Source organism: Trachypithecus francoisi, unplaced genomic scaffold (genome assembly GCF_009764315.1).
Source record: "Trachypithecus francoisi isolate TF-2019V2 unplaced genomic scaffold, Tfra_2.0 Lachesis_group8, whole genome shotgun sequence".
NCBI lineage: Eukaryota > Metazoa > Chordata > Mammalia > Primates > Cercopithecidae > Trachypithecus > Trachypithecus francoisi.
This window is the reverse complement of record NW_022681473.1, coordinates 106,600,358-106,624,660: the sequence shown is the minus strand read 5'-3', so window position 1 is coordinate 106,624,660 and position 24,303 is coordinate 106,600,358. Positions and strand designations below refer to the sequence as shown.

Genomic DNA, 24,303 nt, shown 5'->3' with positions numbered 1-24,303 from the left:
TAATTTTTTGTATTTTTAGTAGAGACGGGGTTTCACTGTGTTAGCCAGGATGGGGATGTTCTCAGTCTCCTGATCTCGTGATCTGCCCGCCTCGGCCTCCCAAAATGCTGGGATTACAGGCGTGAGCCACAGCGCCTGGGCTTTTTTTCTTTTTTCTTATTCCCTTATGCCCTCTCTAAAGAGAGCTTCAGGTAACGGCCCTACCAGCTGTGGAAACAGAGAGTGTTCGCATCTGGGGTCATAGCTGAGAATTTAGTCAAAGGTAGTGAGAACCTGAATGGTCTTGGGAATTAAGGCAGCCTCTCAGGGCTTCTCAGAAAAGAGGGACAGCAACCCTTTCAGCCAAATACAATTTATTTTTTCTCTCTCAGCTGAGAGGAGCCAAGCACATTTAGGGAGATGCAAATGACCATCCAGTGGCTTACAGTGGAGACAAGGCGGGGGGAGGTGGGGATGTGGAGGGCTAGGGGGTTGGGGGGTTGGTGGGGAGTGTGGGGGGAGGGAGGAGCACAGGGCTGGCTCAGAGCCAGGATCTGTGAACGGGGCAGGGCCTCTGTCAATATTTACCAGTCCATCCCCAGAGAGGGTTGCAAAAGGGACAGAGATAGAAAAGTAGATGGAATACTTTGGGATGGGGGACAACTTACATGCAAGAAAAGGGAACTGAACGGAGAAGTTACATCCAAGGGGAAGGGAGTGAATAGCAGAAATAAATAACCTGGCAAGAGAGCAGGCCAGCTGTGAGGATGTGACTACTAATGATGTTTCAAAGGAAGAAGCAGCAGCAGTGTCTTAGGACTGGGTACCAGCAGAGAAGGCAGGAAGGAGGGAGCTGGGGATCAGGCTGGAGGGCATGAGTTCACCATGAGGCTGAGGAACGATTCTCTCGTGGGGTCCAAGACTAGCCCAGGAAACAGGGAGTCACAGGGGGACTGGAGAGGAGCCAGACCTGGGCCAGCGGGAGGCAGTGTTCTCCAGAGGGTCAGATGCGTCTCTGATTCAGGCCAGAATACAGATCCCGCTGGCCTTTCCGGATGGGCTGGGAGTGAAGTCGAGAGGGGGTGGTCAGTGGTGGGGGAGGAAGTACCTCCTAAGAAAGGACGCTGAAGATCTAGCTTTAGTGCATAGAAAGAGCTTTGGACTTGAAGTCAGGAGGCAGGCTGGAATTCTAATTTGGCTCGGATGGTAGGAGACTTCAACTGATCACCTCCTTCCGTGAGCCTCAACTTTCCCATCTCAAAAATAGGAACTTAAAGACCCACCTTCCAGGGCTTCTGTCGGGGCTAAATAATTCACTTATGCTAAAGTAAATACTACGTGCTTGGCTGGTGCTCAACAAATATTTGTTGAGTATATCCAGGTGTGAGGGTAAAAATATTTAACAACTAGTAGTGCACACATACCAATCAACAAGAACAATCCTGGTGATCCTCTGCCATGCCAGGCATCAACTCTTTAGTTACCCCAACTCAAGAGACAGCCTGGTAGGGACTGGGATGCCTGGCCATGTGTGTGTGTGTGTGTGTGTGTGCGTGTAAGCGTGGGTTGGGGTGAGCAAAGTTTGGGGCCATTTTCCAATGAAGTATTTTAATATTTCAATAGCTTTTGTATAATATTTATATAATTTTAATATTTCAATAACTCATTTGGCTATACTGGTACATGCTGGTGGAATATCAGCCTTGAATTTATTGTGTTAGAATTTGCACATATGATATTCTCCATGGCTGTATCCCAGATAATGAAGAAGCCAGAGAAAGAGGCGTATATCTCTCGCAAGCTTCCTCCTCTCCATGGTTATGGAAGCCATGCAGCCTTTGAGACAGTCCTGTTTTACCATGAAGGAGGCAGAGGTGGCACATAGAGGGTCATCATGGAAGCCCTGAGTGAGGGGCTTTGAAGCATCTGGCAGACGAGATGGGCCATCCCATCTGTTCCCTTTCCCCCCGGAGGGGCATCCCCTCCAGCCTCCTGGCCCATTTCTATCCCCCGTTACCTCATAGTCTGGGTTGGGAACAGGTGGTGGCCTCTCCTTGTTTTGTCCTGCAGAGGAAGGAGGGGAAACGTTTCATTCCCTTGAGGGAACCAACCTTGCAGCACTGTCTGTGCCAGTGAGACCCGGATAGAGAATGGCAAGCCCCGTTGTTCTCTCCTCGACCACTTCCCTTTTACGTTCTTTCTCTTCTTGTTTTCTTTCATTTATCTCTAAGGACCCTACGCTCTTCTCATCCTTTTGTGACTTTCCTCAGCTCAAGGTCCTCCCATTGTTTCTCTCCACGGGGAAGGGAAAGGAAAAGGCAGGAGCTAATATATCAAAGTCTCTCTTCCCCCAGCTTAGGGACAGAATCGGATGACTGCAGGCATTGACAGGCATGTGAGGAAGCCCGTCACGTTCATCAACCTTTTTGCACTTTTATTGGATGGAAGGAGGGGAGTGACATGAGATTTGAAACCCTCTGTTGAGATCTTGTCATCACAGTACTGGAAGCTGTGCATAGAAGCTCTAGAGAAGCTGTTCTGACCTAGCTGTGGACTTGCCACCCACCCTGGCCCAGGCTGGTCGTCCCCCTTGGCAGGAATCTCCTCTGACCGGACTCCACAGCCTTACCCCTTTGCCTGCCGCCAGCACCTGCTCCTCGGGTCACAGGCTTGGCCTTGGCCTTTCTATTCTTGCTCCAGTAGTAAACCAGCAGCAGCAAGCCCAGAGTGATGCAGATGTCCACTATGACAATTGTGGCCACCGCCATCACATCCATCTCCATGCAGTTCTCACACACTGTCAGGGACGGGGTGGGGAGAGGGGAAATCACTAAGCAAGGAAAACACAAGGCGCTGGAGGTGAGGAGGGAGTGCGTGAAGGCCATTCTCCCCTTACTACTCACACACTTGCCACGGCCAGAGCCCCCGCTTCAATATGTTTAGAACAACATCGACAAGCAAAGAGTGGTGGCTGTGGGTAGAGGCACTGGAGTCAAACAGCCCTGGGTTTGAGTACCAGTTTTATTACTCACTAGCTGTGAGAAGCGTGAAATGTGTTTTCAATTCACAGACGCTCTGTTTCCTCATCCCTTTACTCATGGGAATAAAATGGTATTTAACCCATATGGTTGTTGAGAGGATTATATGAAAAAAAAATCCTTGGTAAGTGTTGGATATAGACAGTGCTTGAGTGATACTTAATAAGCACTCAATAAATGTTAGCTAATGTTATTATTTTATTATTATACCTTAGCTTATGCCATTTTATCAGAGTGGACTTGAGTCTTTTTTGCAAACTTTTCTGAAAAATTTATTTCTGGAGGAAGCATTAGATAAACTCATGTTGGTATGCCATGAACCTGGGTGTGATGCAGTGCAAATGACCCAGTCCTGTCTCTTAGGGAGTTGCTATTTTAGATCTTGCACAGACTGGGGTTACCCCAAAGCCTCATATTTGTGTTTAATCTATATTCCAGAAAACACTGATGCTGTGTGGTACCAGAGAGTCCAGGACTGAGTGTGGGAGGAAGCACAAGGACACCAGGGCACTGTGAGCTGGGTTAGGGGAAATCATTGAGAATGCCCTTTTGAATGGTCCTCCCTAAAGAGCCGGTGGTGCCTGCTCTGGAGACCTGGATTACCTCTTGCCTTCAGGTAGAGATGATGGCTCGCGTCCTCTGCATTGCTTCCTCTGGGGTAGCAGACATAATAACCGCTTTGCTCCATTTCTGAAAATTCCCTCAGAAACAGCTGATCCCCAGAATCTTCTTTGTTTTTACCATTGTGTTGCCATTGTATTTCAGATCCAAGATGCTGAGAGCATGTCAGTATTACTGTGGTTCCAGAGATGGAGACTTTATATGCTGGGGAGAAAGAAGGGAAATTGATGGAAGAAACCAGGACAATTTTTAGTAAAGGCAAATTAGTGACAAAAGAAACACCCAAATGCAGGAAGTCATCTGTCATCTAGGTCTTAGATTTGCTTGTCAAAAGGGAGCTCTACTGGCTGGAGGGTGTGGAAGAGGAGATATGTGGAATGAAGGGAACTGGAGAACCTGAAGGGAACTAGAGAACCTTTTGAGAGGTGGCTTTAGGGTTTACGCAGGGACATGGGGACTTGGGAAAGGTAAGATGGATATAAAGAAAAACCCATAAAAGTCCCTATTTGGAAACTTTCTAAAATGGGGTTGAGAATGCAATGCTGGGAAGATTCTTGGGGTTAATTTCTCTCAATCAGTTCCTTCTTGTCTACCCACCAATCTGCATCCTCAGACAGGGCATAAATAAAAGACCAATAAACTCACGTGTCTGTGTAATACTACCTGAAAATGAAAAAAGGAAACAGCAGTAAGAAAACATCTTGGTTTAAGTTGAAATTGTAGGTAAAAGTTTTCTAGTGGAATTAGACACTGCCCACAAGACTTCCCAAAGAGGGTCTCATCCACTTAGAAGCCCTGAGTCTTGGAGGTGAGGTTCATGCTTAGCCTATGAGATGTAGCTCGTAGATATATTTTTTAAATAGCTCATAGATGTAACCCAGATACATTGGATTCAGAATATACCAGCGTGTGCTCCTAGATCCAGATCTACTGAAGCTCAGAAAGCCTTAAAGTCCTAAAGCCAAAAAATTCCAGAGATCTTCAAGCTTATCCTCTTACATTAGCCAGAACTGTATTACAGATAGGTATGAATGACAAACGAACCACCCAAATGTAGGAAGTCATCTGTCATTCAGGCCTTAGATTTGCTTGTCAGAAGGGAGCACTACTGGCTTTCTCAGAAATAAAGCTCTCCACCGAATCACTGATTCGTGGACTTACCTATTTCTTACAATTCAGAAATTCTTTCTCAGAACTGAGTCCTCATAATAGAGAAGAAACACCTTTATTCTTATTCCATATAATTTTCTCTGTTTGTCTTTAAATAATGTGAAATACTCTACACATTTTGAGGGAATGTTTCTTCCAATAAAAAGTGGTTTCACTTTACTTTGTATCTGAGCATAATCAGCTCTCAATTATTTTTGTTAGAGAGAGGCCCATCAGTGTGGACAACTGAAATCAACTAATAAACCACTAATGCCATTCGCAGGTCCAGCCACGTTTCCCACAGCAGCCATTTTTGCCCTGGGAGGTGGAGCTAGGAGTCCTTTCTTATTTCCTGGAAAACTTGTGGCTGGAACACTGGGTTATGTTACAGCCTGGACATGACAGCTGGAGGAGAGGAGAGGCGGTGGTGCGGCTGTTAGGGACAGAGCTCTGGACTGAAGCATCAGAAGCCCTGTGTTTGAATCCTAGATCTGCCCTAGTCTGTGTGACCCAGGGCAAGTCCTTTAACTTCGCTGAACCTCAACTTCTTTATCAGGGAAATGGAGATAAAACAGCAACCTCACAAGGTCTTTGTGCAAATTAAACGGATTATGAAGGTGGAAGTGGATGACACATAGCAGTTGCTCAAGAAAAAGTTACTTCCTTTCCTCCTTTCCTTCTTGAGGTCCTGCTGCTCCCAGCACAGAACTGAACTCTGACCCAGTTGCTCAGGCAGCCCTCTGACAAAGACTGCACAGAATGTAAACAAATCATTCTCCAGGTTTTTCCACCTGCTTATAATTGGGAGCTGAGTAAAAGGACAGTAAATAGTTTATATTATTTTAATTTATAAATAATTTTTCAACACAGATGTTTCTTAGACATGTTAAATGAACTAGAAGTCATCAATAAAGTACATAGACATTATACTTTGCTGGGTGTGTTTGTTTGAAAAAAATGTAAAGAAAATTGCTCACAACTTTTATTGGCACAAATTCAGTAGCAGAGCTTAGACTTAACTCATGCTCACACAAGGGTCTAGATGTCTATGCTTAGACAGAAATGTGCTCCGCGTATGTTCATTGTGCACTATTCACAATAGCAAAGACATGGAATCAACCTAAATGCCTGTCAATGGTAGAGTGGATAAAGAAAATGTGCTGCATATACACCATGGAATATTATGGAATTCCATGGAATACTATGCAGCCATAAAAAAGAATGAGATCACGCACGTCCTTTGCAGGAACATGGATGGGACTGGAGGCCATTATCTTTAGCAAACAAACACAGTGACAGAAAACCAAATACCACATGTTCTCATTTAGAAGTGGGAGCTAAATGATGAGAACACATGAACACAGAGGGAAATGACACACACTGGGACCGCTCAGAAGGTGGAGGGTGGGAGGAGGGAGAGGATCAGGAAAAATAACTAATAGGTACTAGGCTTAATGCCTGGGGGATGAAATAATCTGTACAACAAACCCCCATGACACAAGTTTACCTAGATAGCAAACCTGCACATGTACCCCTGAATTTAAAATGCAAGTTAAATTAAAAAAAGATATGTGTGCTCACAAAGATTTTATACACATCCAGAGATAGTATTTCATAATGGTTAAGAAAATGAACTTCAGTATCATATAAATCTGCATTAAAACTTTTTTATTTTTAAATTTCTATTTATTAATTTTTTCAGAGACAGTGTCTTTCTCTGCCACAGAGGCTGGAGTACAGTGGCACAGTCTTGGCTTAATGCAGCCTCAACCTTCTGAGCTTAAGTGAGTCTCCTGCCTTGGCCTCCTAGTGTTGGGAATATAGGCATAAACCACGGCACCTGGCCTAAATCTGCATTTATATCTCTAGGACTGGACTGTTTATTTATTTTTGTATTTATTTGAGCCTTTGTTTCCTTCACTGCACAATAGGAGTGTTAGAAGAATTAAATGAGGATATTGAAGTAAAGTATTTAGAGCAATGCCTAAAACATACGTGCTCAGTAAACTTTAATGCTTATCATCTATAGTCAGTGTGCTTTTCATGTATTAATAGCTAAAATTCACCTACTGCCTGTTTTTTGTTTGTTTGTTTGTTTGTTTTGAGACAGAGTCTCGCTCTGTCGCCCAGGCTGGAGTGCAATGGCACAATCTCAGCTCACTGCAACCTCCGCCTCCCAGGTTCAAGCAATTCTCTTGCCTCAGCCTCCTGAGTAGCTGAGATTACAGGCACCTGCCACCACGCCTGGCTAATTTTTGTATTTTTAGTAGAGATGGAGTTTCACCATGTTGGCCAGGCTGGTCTTGAACTCCTGACCTCAGGTGATCCTCCCACCTCGGCTTCCCAAAGTGCTGGGATTACAGGGGTGAGCCACCATGCCCGGCCCACCTACTGCCTTTTGTGTCAGATGTTCTAAGTGCCTTAAATAAATTACTCATTTGGTCCTCGTAATAACCCTACAAGTTAGGTAGCACTATTATTTCCATCATACCATGATGATGCTATGGCACAGAAAAGTTAGGTAAATTACTCAAACACACCCAGCAAGTAGAGAGTTGAGCCAAGATTCAAACATTCTGGTCTAGCTCAGTTAGACTCTTGCCCTCATACTATAGAGCTTTATCTCTTCTGCATAAAATATTTTTCTTCCCTAAAACAAAAGCTTCTCCTTTAAAATTCAGCTCAAGGATCACCTCCCCCAGGGAATCTTTCCCAACGACACTCGGTAGAGTTGATCACTCCCCTCTTTACACTTCATTTTACTCTGTATCTACCCATATTATAACATGCAACTCACTATATTTTCAATTATTTGTGTCTCACACAAGACCATCAGCTTCTTGAGGGGAGGTAATTAGCAATGTGTTCATACGTTTGTTCATTTATTCATTCAAAAAATATTTATTGAGCACCTACTATGTGCCAGACGCTGGGCTAGGTAAGTGAGACACTTCTGCCTTGAAAGATTTCAAAAACATATACACAAACACATGGTAGCTCCAACCCACACCCATAAGTGTATGATCAGAGATACATATATGCACAGCTATAATCTGACATGACAGCTAGCAACAAATACAGGCACGTTTCATACAGATCTCATTGAAAGATACTTGTATTTTCCCTTTAATAGTTTTAGTTCTCAGTGTTTGTTAATGGTGATTGTACTCTATGACCATTTCATTCCACATTTGAAAACTTTTGCTAGATAGAGTGGAAATCCTCTTACCCATTTCTTCATAACCTGAAAAGAAAACGGTAAGAAGCCATTAGTAATGTTTCTATTGGCAACGAAGATCAGACCCTGCTCCTGTGGGTTGGGACTCTTCCCTCAACCCTTAGGAAACAATGGAACTTCCAATTTCCTTGGCTGCATATAAAAAGCTGCTTTGGGCCTTACGTCTTATCTAACGACTATTTACAAAAATGGCTCCTAAGGACACTACAAATTAGGCAGCATGGCAGAATCTAGGCTGGCATAGTGGTTGCCTTTATTTTAATTTTTATTTTTGAGACAGTCTCAATCTGTTGCCCAGGCTAGAGTGCAGTGGTGCAATCTTGGCTCACTACAACCTCTGCCTCCCAGGTTCAAGTGATTCTCTTGCCTCCGCCTCTCGAGTAGCTAGGACTACAGGTGTGCACCACCATGTCTGGCTAATTTTGGTATTTTTAGTAGAGACAGGGTTTCGCCATGTTGGCCAGGTTTCAAACTCCTGGCCTCAAGTGATCTGCCCACCTCGGCCTCCCAAAGTGCTGGGATTACAGGTGTGAGCCACGATGTCCAGCCACGGTTGCCATTAAATACAACATTGGTTCACTCCGTTTGGAAGAGCTGATTGAATAGAGGGGCTTCCAATGTTGGAACACTTCTGACTCTACTGCTGTGATTGAGAGAGTAAGTTCAGGCCATGCACACTCATATGCACGTGCACTCGCATAAACACACGTGTACACACATGCATTCAGACATGTGATTCTGAACACACACCCAGATGTTGCCCCAGCAGCTTATCCAGAGTAACCCTGTGCATGCATTCTGGCTACATCTCCTCTGCAGAATCTCACATCAAATATGAGATGCAGACAAAAGAAAACTGTTCGTGCTTTCAACTGCATTTAAGCCTCAATTTTTCTTTTGTAGAGTTAAGACTCATTATTTTCTCCCTCTGTTACTTCCCCCTTCTGGGCTAGAAATATCTCCAGACTTGTGAGGAGAGTCAAAGGGGTAGATGGCAGAAACTCCTTTTCCTGACCTCTGTGGAAGTTCTGTGGGAGGCCTAAGAGAAAGCTCCACTCATAACTACAAACAATGATGGGGTGATTTCATAAAAAAGAAAGAAAGCATATCTCACCATCTTGCCCCCAAACGCCAACTAGAAAATAAATAAGAAAAAAAAAAAAAGTGTTAGTAAATGTTGTGGGTACCTGCATTCCTAAACAGAAAAAGGGCTGTGTTGCAGTATGACCACTGACGACATCTGATGTCCTTCCCAGTTGCTGTAGAACAGTAGAACTTATTGCTGGTATTGACCAGGGGTTCCCAGGAAATTTGGGAGGAAATAGAGGAAGGAAGCATCTAGCATTAACTACGAGTCCACAATTTCTGACAAGTGGGAGTCAGAAAAAGTTAGGACCATAATTTTGGATGACAAGAGACATAGCAAAAGAATTTTGCCCTCAAGCCTCCATTTTGAACATTGGTCTCTGTGGAAGAAAAACACACTTTTGGTTGGGTACAAACACTGGGATTCTTGTTCCATCTCTGGCTCTGCTTTTCTGGTGGTTCAGTTTTTCCATTTGTTTTCTGCTTGAGACAGAGATGGAAATATTTGAAACCCTGATTACTCATCATCTAGGGCCTGTGCGTTGAAGAGCCTGACCACATTTCCACCGGGCCCTCCAGGATGCCCTCACTCAGCAATACCCTGGATTCATTACAATGATCAGTTTCCCTGGCATTGCCTGAAAGCTTTCTGCACACCTAGGCCTTTCTTTTACTGAAACCTCTACACAGGGGGAGATAGGATCCCCACTTTCCTATCCCCAGAGCAGATTGGACACATTCCTATGATGCCAGACGTCTAGGGGTGATTGGGTCTTTGATACTCTCTCTTTTATTTTCTATTTATTTATTTATTTGTTTGTTTATTTATATATATTCTTTGAGACACTCCAGGCTGGAGTGCAGTGGCTTGATCATGGCTCACTGAAGCCTTGACCTCCTGGGCTCAAGTGATCCTTCTGCCTCAGCCTCCCAAGTAGCGGGACTATAGGCGTATGCCACCACGCCTGGCTAATTTTTAATTTTTTGTAGAGATGGGGTTTCACTATGTTGCCCAGGCTAGTCTTGAACTCCTGAGCTCAAGTGATCTTCCCACTTTGGTCTCCCAAAATGCTGGGATTACAGGCGTGAGCCACTGCACCTGGCCCCCCTCCTCCTCCTCCTCCTCCTTCTCCTCCTCCTCCTCCTTCTATTTTTAAGGAAAAGCATACTTTATAACACAGATCTCTAAGAATATGCCTGGCCATTCCCTACAGGAGTCACATCCTGCCACTTGCTACTCAATGTGTTCCTAGGACCAGTTAGCAGATTAATAAACTTGAGAGCGTACTAGACATGTGGAATCTCAGTCTCCAGTCCGGGTCTTTTGAAACAGAAGCTGCATTTTTAACAAGATCCCCAGGTGATTTGTGTGCACATTCAAGATGTGAGAAACCTAAGATGAAGCAGGAAGTGGAGACATCATGGCTGTGGCTCTGAGACGGGGCACCAGCTGTGATAGCGTTTTCTAGGTCTTTGAAATAAAACCATCAGGAGCCATTTTGCCTCATGTGGTGCAGCCATTTAGAGCACAAACAGTCCTGGTCTCACAGATCAGCTTCATCACTTACTATATTCTTTAAAACAAGTTACTTAACTTTTTTGAGTATCAATTTCTTAATCTGTAAAGTAGAGGACTTATCAGTTTACATAGTAAAAGTTAAAAAGAATTTTAAAAAGAGAATATAACACCTTTCTTCCCAGGTGGAAGTAGGATTAAACCAGTTAACACGTCTAAATAATTTTTTCTTTACATAGTATCTGACATTCAATAAATGGCAACTTTTTTGTATTATTTATTTCATATGAGATATATAAATGCTCTTGGTTATATATCAATTTATAATCCATCTTGCTTCGAAAAAACTAAATAAACTGAAAGTTGGTTACTTGAAAAGGACTAAAAATTACGAGCCGTTTTATGGTCTCAAAGACAGTGAACTTGCTATATATGCCCTGTGCAGAGTTTGGGTGCAACTATCGGGTCTCCCCAAAACAAGGAGTGGAGCTTTGCTCTTCTAGTCTCTTTTGGGTTAGTTCTGGAGAGCTGGGTAAGTTGGAATGAGCTCGTTCTTAGAGGTAGTGAGACCTCTCTGCTCGCAATAGCTATGATCACCCCAACTGCTCTTCTTTGCCTGCTCCCCGAACGCTCTCCCAGGCACCCGTGGCCTATCTTTTTCTTTAGTCCCCAGCTCTCATCCCCCACCCTAACATAGCACAAACAGTTCCTTACATCTGGTAAATGAGGCTCCTTGGTGCCACTGAGCAGTGCCAGGTAAGGCTGTAAGCCTTCCAGTGGTCTGGAGACACACCACCCTTTCCACTCCACCCTACTCACTTGATAAGAGGCAGAGGCCCAGAACTCTCCAGCGAGTGCCCGACTGCATCTTTCTTTCATGGGACGGTTACTTTACTAAGATGGCGGAGGCCAGCAAACTTACTACTTCTGGAAAAAAAGCAAAACAGATGACTTTTTCAAAACATCTGCTAGAGATAAGGACCCTGGGGCCATTGTTCCCAAGGCTAGGATGAAAAAGGAGGGCTTTGTAAGAGAGAGACTCACCATTTTCTGAAGCAGGCACCTGAGGCTGGGAGGGGAGGAGGGTTTCTGAACCCCACACAGGAAGTAGAGGGGCCTCTGGGCCTGCGGGTTTTACCTCACTTGGAAACGTTCAAGGCAGAGGCCTCCACCTGGATTGGTTGAAGAAAGCTGGGTCCCACAGCCTTCCTAGAAGGTCAAACAAAAGGACTCTGACAAAACCTGAAGGGGCCATGAAAAATACATGACATTTAGCTGTCCAGACCATGTAGTAGGTTGGCACAAAAGTAATTGCAGTTTTTGCCATTGAAAGTAATAGTAATACAATATGCCTCCACATTGTGGGGTCCTCCTTCCCCTATAAGCTCTGACAGGAAGAGGGAGATGCACTGAACATTTGCTTTCTTTATGGTGGATTGGGCATGGAGCAGCACGGTGCAGCCATCTTATTAACAAAACTTGTTGGCTTGAAAATACATGTTGACTTAAATCTGTAAGATGCCATTTTTTTGCCTATAATTTTACAAAAATATTTAAAAACACAAGACTCAATGTTGAACAGGGAGTGATAGTGTCAAAGTCTGCTGGTATGAGTGTGAATTGATGTAACTTTTCTTTATGTTTAAGCACGTGTCAATCAAATGCTTACTATATCCAAGCACTGTTCTAAGAGCTTTTCTGACATATTTAATCCTCAAAACGACCCTCGAAGGTAAGTATTATTTTTGTTTTTATTTCCATTTTATACTTGAGTAAACTAAGGCTCAGGCAGGTTATCTAAGTTGCAGATTACAGAGCTGGGACTCTAGAAATCATTTTGATGAAATTCACTTACTTAATACACATTTTCTGTCTACTGTACTGTAGTTATATGCTGGGTGCTAGTAATACAGGAGTAACAAGATAAATAGTTCTCTTGGATAAAAAAGGAAATGTGGAGATTAAACAGATAACTTCACAACCAATAACCATGCCCCACATGATGGTGTACACCTGTATTTCCAGCTACTCAGGAGGCTGAGGCAGGAGGATTGCTTGAGTCCAGGGGTTTGAGACTGTAGTGAGTGTGACTGTGCCTGTGAATAGCCACTGCACTCCAGCCTAGGCAACATAATGAGACTCCAGCTCTAAAAAAACTCCCAGATAACTTCAGGAGATTGATGCTAAGAAAGAAGACGTTCAGGTGCTGTGGGAGTGATAGAAGGGAACTAAGATAGTCTGGGGTGGGGTGGGGAAGAGAAGGTCCCCCTGAGCAGGTGACATCTAAGCTGAAGTCTGATAGAGGAACAGCAATGAACCAGGTGGAGTGGAAAGCATTCCAGACAGAGGGAGCAGCATGTTTGAAGCCCAGAGATGAGGAAGAGAAATGGAAAGTCCAGAACAGCAGGTAACAGGGAGAATGAGGAATGTAAGAAATGATACAGGAAATTAACCAGATGTGGTACTTTGGGAGGCCAAAGCAGGCAGATTGCTTGAGGCCAGGAGTTCAAGACCAGCCTGAGCAACATGGTGAAACCCTATCTCTACAAAAAAAAAAAAAAAAAAAAACCAAAAAATTAGCCAGGTGTGATGGTGCTCACCTGTAGTCCCACTTACTCGGGAGGCTGAAGTGAGAGGATCACTTGAGCTCAGGAGGTTGAGGCTGCAGTCAGCTATGATTATGCCACTACGCTCCAGCCTGGGCGATAAAGTGAGACCCTGTAAAGAAAAAAAAAAGAGAGAGAGAGAGATAGGAAACTCAGCAGGGGCCAGATGGGAAGGGATTTGCAAGCTATGTTAGGGGTTCTTAAGGATTTTCTTAGGGCTGTAGGAAGTATTCAAATAGTGACAGTATCAAATTGTTATAATATTCAAATGGAAAAAGTTGGGTTTTTTTTTAGACGAAGTCTCACTCTGTTGCTCAGGCTGGAATGCAATCATGTGATCTTGGCTTACTGCAACCTCCCCCTCCTGGGCTCAAGCGATCCTCCTGTCTCATCCTCCCAGGTAGCTGGAATTGCAGGTGCCCGCCTCCATGCCCAACTAATTTTTGTATTTTTGGTAGAGACAGAGTTTCACCATGTTGCCCAGGCTGATTTTGAACTCCTGAGCTCAAGCGATCTGCCCACCTTGGCCTCCCAAATTGCTGGGATTACAGGCGTGAGCCACCATGCCTGGCCAAAACGAAAAAAGTTTTAATGACGGAAGTAATACGTGCATGTTAAAAACAATGAATATAGAAGGGCTGTATAACAATAGTCCCCTGTTCTACCTTACTTCACCCCTACACTTCTCCCTAGGGAAAACAACTTTTAAGTTTTTCAACTTTTTTTTTTTCTGGTGGTTACCTTCGTGTCTGTAAATGTGCATTGCTATCCATCAGGTTCTCTGGGAAACAACGATGGAGATTTGTGCAGGTGGCTCTCTGAGGAAGCACAAGAGCATTATCTGTAAGGGAGAGAGAGGCCGCATCGGGCAGAGAGAGGTGAACTGCGATGAGACATATCAGGAGCCTCAGCCAGAGCCATGGGGAGTTCTCAGCCTGGGATCACCTTCCCAAGTTATCCTAAATTGAGCAAAGGGACCATGAAAAATACCTGAACTGGTATTTAGGTATTATGAATTGAGGGTCTGTGAAGTTGGGTGAGGCAGCTGCTTTTGCTGAGGGCAATGCATTTGAAAGACCTCAACTGTGAGTCCTCAAGTACAAGAATCCCAGCAGCTGGGGGAGGGAGCAGCCCTGGGGTGGTGACCTGGGTGCAGCCACAGTATCCATGCAGTTTAACCCTTGCACTGCTTGGATCCATTTGCTTCATATAATAATTTCATCCCATCCTTAAACAGCCTTTTCAGGATTCTGGTTATCTGTTTTCTTGGAGAAGCTTTAAAAAGGAAAGTTTCCTAACAGGACAAATTACAGCCCCATTAGCACCGTTGTCCCAGGGCACATCTGATAGGCAACCCTTGTTCCCTACTCCGGATTGCTCCTAGCCTCAGCTAGCACCTCTGCTGACCTCAGGGAAGACACAGCTTGAGGAGTCTGAGCCCCTGGCCGTGTGGTCTTTTCAGGCTGCGTCTGCTGCACTTGCCCATTTACCATCAAAATTGCACTAAAAGATGCCCCAGGGGATCCCTTGGATTCTATCTGAGTTGTCTCTGCAGCCCTGCCTCCTCCTTATCATCAGATATGGAGAGATTCACTCTGCTGGGGGAGCAGATCTTTTTTTTTTTTTTTTTTTGCACGCTGGTCTCTTGGCAGTGGTGTAGTTTAAAGTTTAATGGGTGCTCTGGTGAAAGTGTTCTGCCTCTGGAAACCATGGCCCCTGGAAACTCAGAGCCTAGTGTTAGCGGGACAGGAAGCACAGATTTCCTAAGTGGGTCACTGGAAGTAATGGTAAGCATGAATATCCCTACTTCTAACCTTTAGCTCTTGGACACATGCATACCTTTTGGAGACATAGTATCATATAACAGTCATTGGCTTAATATGTATATCACACATCCTGAAGGATAGCGCCCAATCCTAGCAGGGTGTCATCTCTAAGTTGATACCTTAGCTATGTCTTCAAAAGACTATTCCACAGATCCATCAGGCTGGCAGCTTCTGGGTGGTGTGGTATATGATAGGGCCAGTGGATCCCATGGTCATATGTCCACTGACACATCTTTGCTTTTAAGTGGGTCCCATGGTCTGTTGTGATGCTATGGAAGATCCAATGCTGACGGGTCACACACTATGTGAACTCTTGGATAGTACGGCTAGCTCAGGCACTGCGGGTAAGAGAATCAAATTCATACCCAGAATATGTCAAAGGAATTGATCTGTCCTGTCAACGAATGAGCCCTTTCCAGATTTTGGTTTGAAAAGGGTCCAATGTAATCCACTTGCCAAGAAATGACTGGTTGGTTTCCTTTAATGACGATGCCAAATTGGAGGCTCAGCACTGAACTCTGTTTTGGCAGTGGCAGTAGCTGGATCAAGCTTTGTGAGTGGGAGCCCACACTGTTGTGCCCAGGTCTAGCATTTACCATTGCCACCATAGCTACTACATTCATAACCCCACTGTTTGAGTGCTGGGATGGCCATGGACAGAGGCTAGTTGACTTTAACTGGCCAAGTCATTTTCTTCTACTTTGCGTTGTGGTGCCTCTTCCAAGACGGATGTTCTCTGCTTGGTGTTCACTGTGACACAAAGATCTTTACACCTGGTAATGACTCCCGTGGGTCCATACGCATGCCTCTTCCCCAGACTTTCTGTCCCCAATCTTCTATTCTTACTTGTTCCAGGCCTCTGATCAATAAATCAAGCCATTCACCCCTGCCCATGGATCTCTATATATTCTGATATTAGGCCAGTTCTCTTTCCACATAAAGCGAATGACCATGTACAGTGGCAGAAGCTCTGCCCTTTGAGAGGATTTCCCTTTACTACTCTTTCTTTTTCTTTTTTGAGATGGAGTCTCACTCTGTTGCCCAGGCTGGAGTGCTGTGGCACCATCTTGGCTCATTGCAACCTCTGCTTCCGGTGCTCAAGCAATTCTTGTGCCTCAGCCTCACGAGTAGCTGGGACTGCAGGCACGTGCCACCACGTCTAGCTATTTTTTTTTGTATTTTAGTAGAGACCGGGTTTCACCATGTTGCCCAGGGTGGTCTTGAACTCCCGAGCTCAGGCGATCCACCGCCTTGGCCTCCAAAAGTGCTGGGATTATAGACATGAGCCACCACACCCCGTTCCCTTTACTACTCTTTCAAGGTCAGCCCCTAGTGGGAATGCAGGACTGCAGGACTGCAGCATTCCATTTTTGGCTTGCATCCACATACTAAGATGACATCTGTCAAGGAAGCTCAGGCTTTATTCTCCTCTGTCTGCTGTCTTCAAGAATAGCCCACCAGGCAGCCACAGGTTGAACTGAAGGTGAAGTATTAGTGTAGTAGTGGTGGATGATGGAGGAGTCTGGGCCCTGTGCTCTTGCAGTTGCTGTTTGTGTCCTCTGTCACTGTTCATGCCTCAGCCAGACTGCATTCCTTCCATCTTGCAGTGGATTGTTGCGCCCACCCAGCCTCATGACTTGGAGGGTCTGATACTGCTTAGCTTATAATGGGCAGATAAAGTTTAATGGTCAGTTGATGTCCCATTGTCAGTTACTCAACTTCTTCCTGTGTATCTACTCTAGTAGCATGCCAAGAGCTGCTTTTCAAATGGCATATAATTCTCTGCTGCAGGTAGAGTGGCCTTGTTCCTGAACCCTAGGTATCAACATTGTGATTCTCCTACTAGAACTTGCCATAAATTCCAAAAGCCATCTTTTCCCACCACGAATACTTCTAACTGCCATCAGGGTTGCTGGTATGTGGCCCAAATTGCAGAGCTGTTTGTACCACAGCATGGACTTGCTGCAGAGCGCTTTACTGCTCTGGGCTCCATTCAAAGTTGTAAGAGCTTTATGTCACTTGGAAATGAAGAGGCCTATAAGGCATTGTCTTTCTTAATGGTGGGGATGGTGCAAGGTACAATAACATAGCCTCTACTTTGGAAGAAATGGCCTGGATGGTCCAAGACCTTGCACTCTTAAAAAGGACACCTGGCCGGGCGTGATGGCTCATGCCTGTAATCCCAACACTTTGGGAGGCCGAGGTGGGTGGATCACCTGAGGTCAGGAGTTCAAGACCAGCCTGGCTAACATGGTGAAACCCTGTCTGTACTAAAAATACAAAAGTTAGCCGGGCATGGCAGTGGGCACCTGTAATCCCAGTTACTTGGGAGGCTGAGGCAGGAGAATCGCTTGGGTCCAGGTGGCAGAAGTTGCAGTGAGCTGAGAGCATGCCATTGCACTCCAGCCTGGGCAACAGAGTGAGACGCCGTCTCAAAAAAACAAAAATCGAAACCAAAAAGCAGAAACGTAAAGAGTGTAATTGAAATGCTTGCAACGCATGGATAAATGCTTGAGGGAATGGATACCCCATTCTTCAGGCTGTGCTTATTTCACACGGATGTCTTTTTTTTTTTTTTTTTTTTATATACTTCAAGTTCTAGGGTACGTGTGAATAACGTGCAGGTTTGTTACATATATATACTTGTGCCATGTTGGTGTGCTGCACCCATCAACTCGTCAGCACCCATCAATTCATCATTTATATCATGTATAACTCCCCAATGCAATCCCTCCCCCCTCCCTCCTCCCCATTATAGGCCCCAGTGTGTGATGTTCCCCTTCCCGAGTCCAAGTGATCTCATTGTTCAGTTCCCACCTATGAGTGAGAACATGCGGTGTTTGGTTTTCTGTTCTTGTGATAGTTTGCTAAGAATGATGGTTTCCAGCTGCATCCATGTCCCTACAAAGGACGCAAACTCATCCTTTTTTATGGCTGCATAGTATTCCATGGTGTATATGTGCCACATTTTCTTAATCCAGTCTGTCACAGATGGACATTTGGGTTGATTCCAAGTCTTTGCTATTGTTCACATGGATGTCTTTATCAAAACATCTCATGTGCCCCATAAACATATACCTTACTATGTGACCACAAAAATTAAAAAAAAAAAAAACTTAAAAAAATAATGCTGGTGCTCATTTATTAGAATGCATTGGCAAATCCTCTAGGCCCTCCTGAGGGACAGAGTCAGCTGGTGGGTTTTCTGGTATTTGAGAGTAGATTCATTCTAGCATGCTCACTCTCTGATCCTTTTCAGTCCTTTCTCCATAGTCTGCCACAGCATTTCAGACACTCTACTTCATTTAATGTGGGCCACCACTTTTACCAAACTTTCAAGAGCCTTCCTAGCAGCAGATTAAATCAGACTCCTAGGGCGCATACCAGGTATTAAATCTCGTGTCATGAGAGTGCCCCCACATTGACAAAGCCTCTTCCATTCAGTTTTACATTCTACCCAACTTGATCCACATGCCGCCCACAGGCAAATGCCCCAGGTCTTGCCAGTCCACATCAGTGGGGTCCTGCAGTGGTCTTGGCGTATCAATCTCTCTCTTGTCTCAGCAGCCCCAGCACTTCCTCAGTTGGGTCATCTTGAGAATTGACTAGTGATTGAGCTGATGGCCAGGAGGGGAGGTGAGGGCAGATTCTGAGACAGGCTAATAATGTTGTCTTGTAAGGTACCTTCTTATATGAAGCCTAGGTCCAGCGGGTTCAGGGGAAACTGGAAGTTCAGTGGTCTTGATCACATTTGCTCAGCCTCAGGGTCCCATATCTTCCTTATCATGACCCTGATTTTGGCGTAAGCAACTTACCTAGGCTAAGAATTCCTCCTCTGAAATTCTTCCACTTTTATGGAGAGTGGCCTCTAGCTGCAGGAGATGAGGTCCTCTTTAAATCCTGCTAAGGAAGCCAGCCTCTGATTCACTTTGTTTAATTTAATTTAATTTTATTTTTTGAGACGGAGTCTCGCTCTGTCCCCCAGGCTGGAGTGTAGTGGCTGGATCTCAACTCACTGCAAGCTCCGCCTCCTGGGTTCACACCATTCTCCTGCCTCAGCCTCCCGAGTAGCTGGGACTACAGGCGCCCGCCACCTCACCCGGCTAGTTTTTTGTACTTTTTAGTAGAGACGGGGTTTCACCGTGTTAGCCAGGATGGTCTCGATCTCCTGACCTCGTGATCCACCCGTCTCGGCCTCCCAAAGTGCTGGGATTACAGGCTTGAGCCACCGCGCCCGGCTCACTTTGTTTTAAATTGGTGATTAATTGATATGAGCTTGTCATTTTCTCTCTTTAACATGTCAGTGGTTCTAAGCAATGGCCACCCAATTTCAGAATCTTAATAGTTACTATTTACCTGAACTTCTCCCATACCAGGGGCATTTCATAAGCCAGTGTATTCCTTCCACCTTAATCTTGGCCCAGTTCACCACAGGGACTGTAGCTACTCCTACCATTGATGATGGGGTCTTCATTGCCATCTGATATTCAACTCCAGAATCCCATCTTTAAAATCTACTTTTAAGGACCACTTCTAGAACCAACTAGTTTAGGATTGGTCCCCCAGCAGCAGAGTTTGGGATTGCAGTTCTTGTTCAAGTGATTTGGTGAGGGAGCGCCCTCAGGTGAGTTCTGTAAGGGAGTAAGGATGGCACTGGATGGCACGTTAGAAGAGGAGAAAAAGCTAGTTCAAAATGTGGGTTGAGCTGAGGTCTAGCCCTAATCTGATCTCCAGGGGAGCTCTGGAGCAAGAATGCCCCCACTGAGTTGTCCCACCTAGAGGCAGGAGACTAAAAATCTGTATTCCCCTATCTGTCAGTCATTGGCTGCAGGATGCCAGGTAAGGCAGCTTCCTGGAGGTGGAGGGCAATTCTCAGGTGAAGAGTGCTGCTGTGAAGCTATTAGCAGTCAATACTCACAGAAGCCAGGGGATGGGTGCACTGAGCAGGTGAAGGGGATGCGATGGGGCGCCAACAACATCTGCTACAGCATGCAGGTGCTACAGCATGCATCTCTAAACACTGATTTCCATTTCCTATTTGGTGAGTTTTATGTAAATGAAATCACTCATACTTTGTGTTTGGTGTCTTTTGGTCAACATTAGGTGTCTGCAAATCTTATACTTTGTTGTTTGGGTTGTGTTCCACAAATTTTAATATGTTGTATTTTACTTATTCAGTTAAAATACATTCTAATTTCCATTGATTTATCTTTGACTCTTGGGATATTTTGAAGTGTATTGCTGGAATTGGCATTAAGGATAGACATAATTCAATAAAACACAGTAGATAGCACAGAAAAAGACCCTAACATATATAAACAATTGATTTTCAAGGAAAGTGCTAGGATAATACAATGGGAGAAATGGTAGTCTTTTCAACAAATGGTTTAGGAAAAGCTAGATAGAAATCCGTAAGGAAAATAATGAATTTCAATCCTTACCTCAAACTATGCGGGGGGGGGGGAGAGAGAGAGAGAGAGAGAGAGAGAGAGAGAGAGAGAGAGAACTTGAAATAAGGACCTAAATGTAAAAGCTAAAACTATAAAACTTGTGGAAGAAAACATAGGATAATATCACTATAGCTTTGGAGTAGACAAAGATATTTTGGGATACAAAAATAGTAATCATAAAAGGAAAAAAAGAATAAGTTATACTTTGTCAAAATTAAAAACTTTTCTGTCTTTTGAAAGACTCTGTTAAAATGAAAAGGTCAGTCACAGACTAGGAGAAATAATTTACAATATGTGTATCTGACAGGGGACTTGCATTCAAAATATGTAAGTACCTCTTACAACTTAGTAAGAAGAAGGCAGCCTGATAAAAAATTGGGCAAAGGATATAAGTAGGCACTTCATAAAAGAAGACATACAAATAGCCAAGAAGCACTTGAAAATATTCTCAACATCATTAGTTGTCAGGGAAATGCAAATTCAAAACACAATGAGATACTACTATACACACTCTGAAATGGCTAAAAGTAGGATGACTGACAATAGTAAGTGTTGAGGAGGATGTGGAACAATTGGAGCTTTTTTACTTTGCTGGTAGGAGTGTAGAATGGTAAAACCACTTGAAATAACAATGGAAAAATGGTTTGTCAGTTTCTTATAAAGTTAATATACTTTTATGTTATGACTCAGCAATACCATACCCAGGTTATTTACTCGAGATAAATGAAAACATGTATCCACAAAAAGATATGTGTATGAATGATCACAGCAGTTTTAAAAAAATAATAATGGCAAAAACCTGGAAACAGCCCAAATGTTCAACAAGAGATGAATGAATAAATAAATTGCAGTGCATTCATAGCATACTACTAAAGCAATAAAAAGGAGCAAACTACTGATGCATGCAACATGGGTACATCTTAAAAACTTTATTTTAAGCAAAGAAGGCAAACACAAAAGTGTATGTGCTGTATGGTTCCTTTTATATGAAATTCTAAAACAGTTAGGTTTATTTATTATTATTTTTTAATTTATTTTCTTTTTTGTAGCGATAGGATCTCACCAGGTTACCCAGACTTTTTTGGACTCCTGGACTCAAGTGATCCTCTTGCCTCAGCTTCCCAATGTGCTGTGATTACAGGTGTGAGCCACTATGCCTGACTTAGAATAGTAATATTTAATTAATAGTGACAGAAAATTATTGGTTGTTTGGGGCTGGAGGTAGGTGGAAGATTGATTGCAAAGAGCCTTGAGGGAAACTTTAGGGGTGACAGAAATGTTTTGTATCTTAACTGGGGCGGTGGTTACACGAATGTATAAATTTGTCAAAATTCCTATATTTTTAAAAGGGTGCATTTTATGGTATGTAAATCAAACCTCAAAAAAGAATGTACAAATAGACATATATGCACTCACAGGAGAATGACTACAGAACAATGTCAAAGTAATAGATCATAGAGTAAAAGGGGAGGGGCAAGGATTGGTTGGTTGTGTTTTTTCATTCTAAGCCTTCAGCAAATTGATTTTTTTTTTTTTTTTTTTCCGGAGACAGGGTCTTGCTCTGTCACCCAGGCTGGAGTAGAGTGACATGATCTAGGCTCATTCCCGAGCCTCCCAGGTAGCTGGGACTACAGGCATGCACCATGCCCAGCTAATTCTTTTAATTTTGTAGATACGGAGTCTCGTTATGTTGCCCAGGCTGATCTCAAACTCCTGAGCTCACAATCCACCGGCCTCAGCCTCCCAAAGTGCTGGGATTATAGGCATGAGCCACTCTGCCTGGCCAAGTAAACTGATTTTTTTAAAACAATGTCCTTATACTTCTTCACTAAAAAAATTAGGCGTAAATGAGAGGTAAAGAGGTAGAGTCAGAATGTAGACATCTCTTTTGAGAAGTTTTTCAGCGAAAGAGCAGAGAATGGGGCTTTGGTTGGAGGGGATGTGATTTCATGGGAATTCTTTTTTTAATGATAGATACATAAAACTAGGCAAGAACTCAATATGCTTATATCTTTTTTACAATTATAGAACCAAAAGGAATTTACAAGTTAAATCTAAAAAAATTCAAAACTAATTCAATTTAATGATATAAAAAAGACAGAATTGCACAGTATAATCTTTACCATGTACAATGCAAACGTATATTTATGAAAATGACTGGAAAAAAACTACAGTAAAATGCCTACAAAGATGGAACATGAATATAAATAGAACAATTTACATTTTCTTCCTATACTTTTCTACACATTTGAAATTTTCTGTAATGAATATTTATTACTTATATAACTAAAGATAAGCATTTAAAAAAGAATAATTGATGCTAATTTTCTTTTTTTTTTTTTTTTTTTTTTTTTTTTTTTTTTTTTTGAGACGGGGTCTCGCTGTGTCGCCCGGGCTGGAGTGCAGTGGCGCGATCTCGGCTCACTGCAAGCTCCGCCTACCGGGTTCCCGCCATTCTCCCGCCTCAGCCTCCGAGTAGCTGGGACTACAGGCGCCCGCCACCGCGCCCGGCTAGTTTTTTGTATTTTTTTTTAGTAGAGACGGGGTTTCACTGTGTTAGCCAGGAGGGTCTCGATCTCCTGACCTCGTGATCCGCCCGCCTCGGCCTCCCAAAGTGCTGGGATTACAGGCTTGAGCCACCGCGCCCGGCCCTGATGCTAATTTTCAAATAGGTATGAATTTAATGTGCATATATATATAATATATATATATTTGAAACAGTCTCACTCTGTCACTCAGGCTGGGGTGCAGTGGCATGAACATGGCTCACTGCAGCCTCAACCTTCTGAGCTCAAGTGATCCTCCTGCCTCAGCCTCCCAAGTAGGTAGGACCACAGGCATGTGCTACCACACCTAGCTATTTTTATTTTTATTTTTAAGTTTTGTAAAGATGAAATCTCCGTATGTGGTCCAGGCTGGTCTTGAACTCCTGGGCTCAAGCAATCCTCCTGACTTGGCCTCCCAAAGTGCTGGGATTACAGGAATGAGTCACTGCACCCTGCCTAATGTGCATGTATTTTTGATATCAGCATGTGGACACACCCATCCTGCTTTTCCTAGCATTCACATGTCTTACTTATTTATGCATTTATTTGTTAATTTTTGCTTCTTTTGACTCAGTCTTCATGTCATTCATGCTTCTGTTCCTAGGTCCTCTCCTTAGCTTGAAGTCCTTTCCCTTCCAGCACCATCCAGTTCTCAATTAGTTGAGATGGCACAGCCCAGAACAACATCTGGCCACCTTAGTGTAATATAGTGCTTCTCAACTCGTAAGACACATGCCCCTTCCTATAACAACTATCTGTAACATCCCCTTTACTAGGCTGAAAGGAAATCACAGAGAAGAAAGCGAACCCTCACACACAATTTTCCCTTAAATCAATACAGTGCTCCTTGTAAAGAAGAAATACAAGAAGTGTATGATGAAATAAATCCTTTGGCATGATTCCATTAAAAGACAGAGTAAGAGTCAGATTCTTGCCGTGTATGTATTATCCATGTAAATGCTCAGCTTCAAATGTATGCTATTGGGTGGTGCCGGTGACTCAAATACCACGGATACTTTAGTGATGTAATTTTCAAAAGCAGTAAACGACGATTAGTAAAGCTCTGAACAAAACAATCTTCCTTTAAATTATGTGGTAGTTGCATGCCTGGAAAATTCAACATATATTAAAACCATGCAAAACATATTGAGTAAAATGGAGCTAGGGTCTAGGATCAGATATTACACATTTCGGTTTTCCAGCTTCATTAATGTCCCATGTGCCATTTGAAAGTCGTGTGGGATGTAG

At 43.6% G+C, this 24,303-nt stretch overlaps 1 protein-coding gene across 1 annotated transcript; it reads right to left on the bottom strand.

Moving 5' to 3' along the window:
• Nucleotides 1-335: 335 nt before the first annotated feature.
• On the bottom strand, nt 336-11,898 carry CD3E (CD3e molecule). Its single transcript, XM_033206275.1, has 9 exons — nt 11,672-11,898; nt 11,447-11,554; nt 9,140-9,160; nt 8,017-8,031; nt 4,284-4,301; nt 3,621-3,842; nt 2,609-2,776; nt 1,997-2,043; nt 336-1,039 (listed from the first exon to the last, which is right to left on the bottom strand). The coding sequence occupies exons 2-9, from the start codon at nt 11,493-11,495 to the stop codon at nt 983-985; spliced, it is 597 nt and encodes a 198-aa protein (XP_033062166.1). The 5' UTR covers nt 11,496-11,554; nt 11,672-11,898; the 3' UTR covers nt 336-982.
• Nucleotides 11,899-24,303: the final 12,405 nt, after the last annotated feature.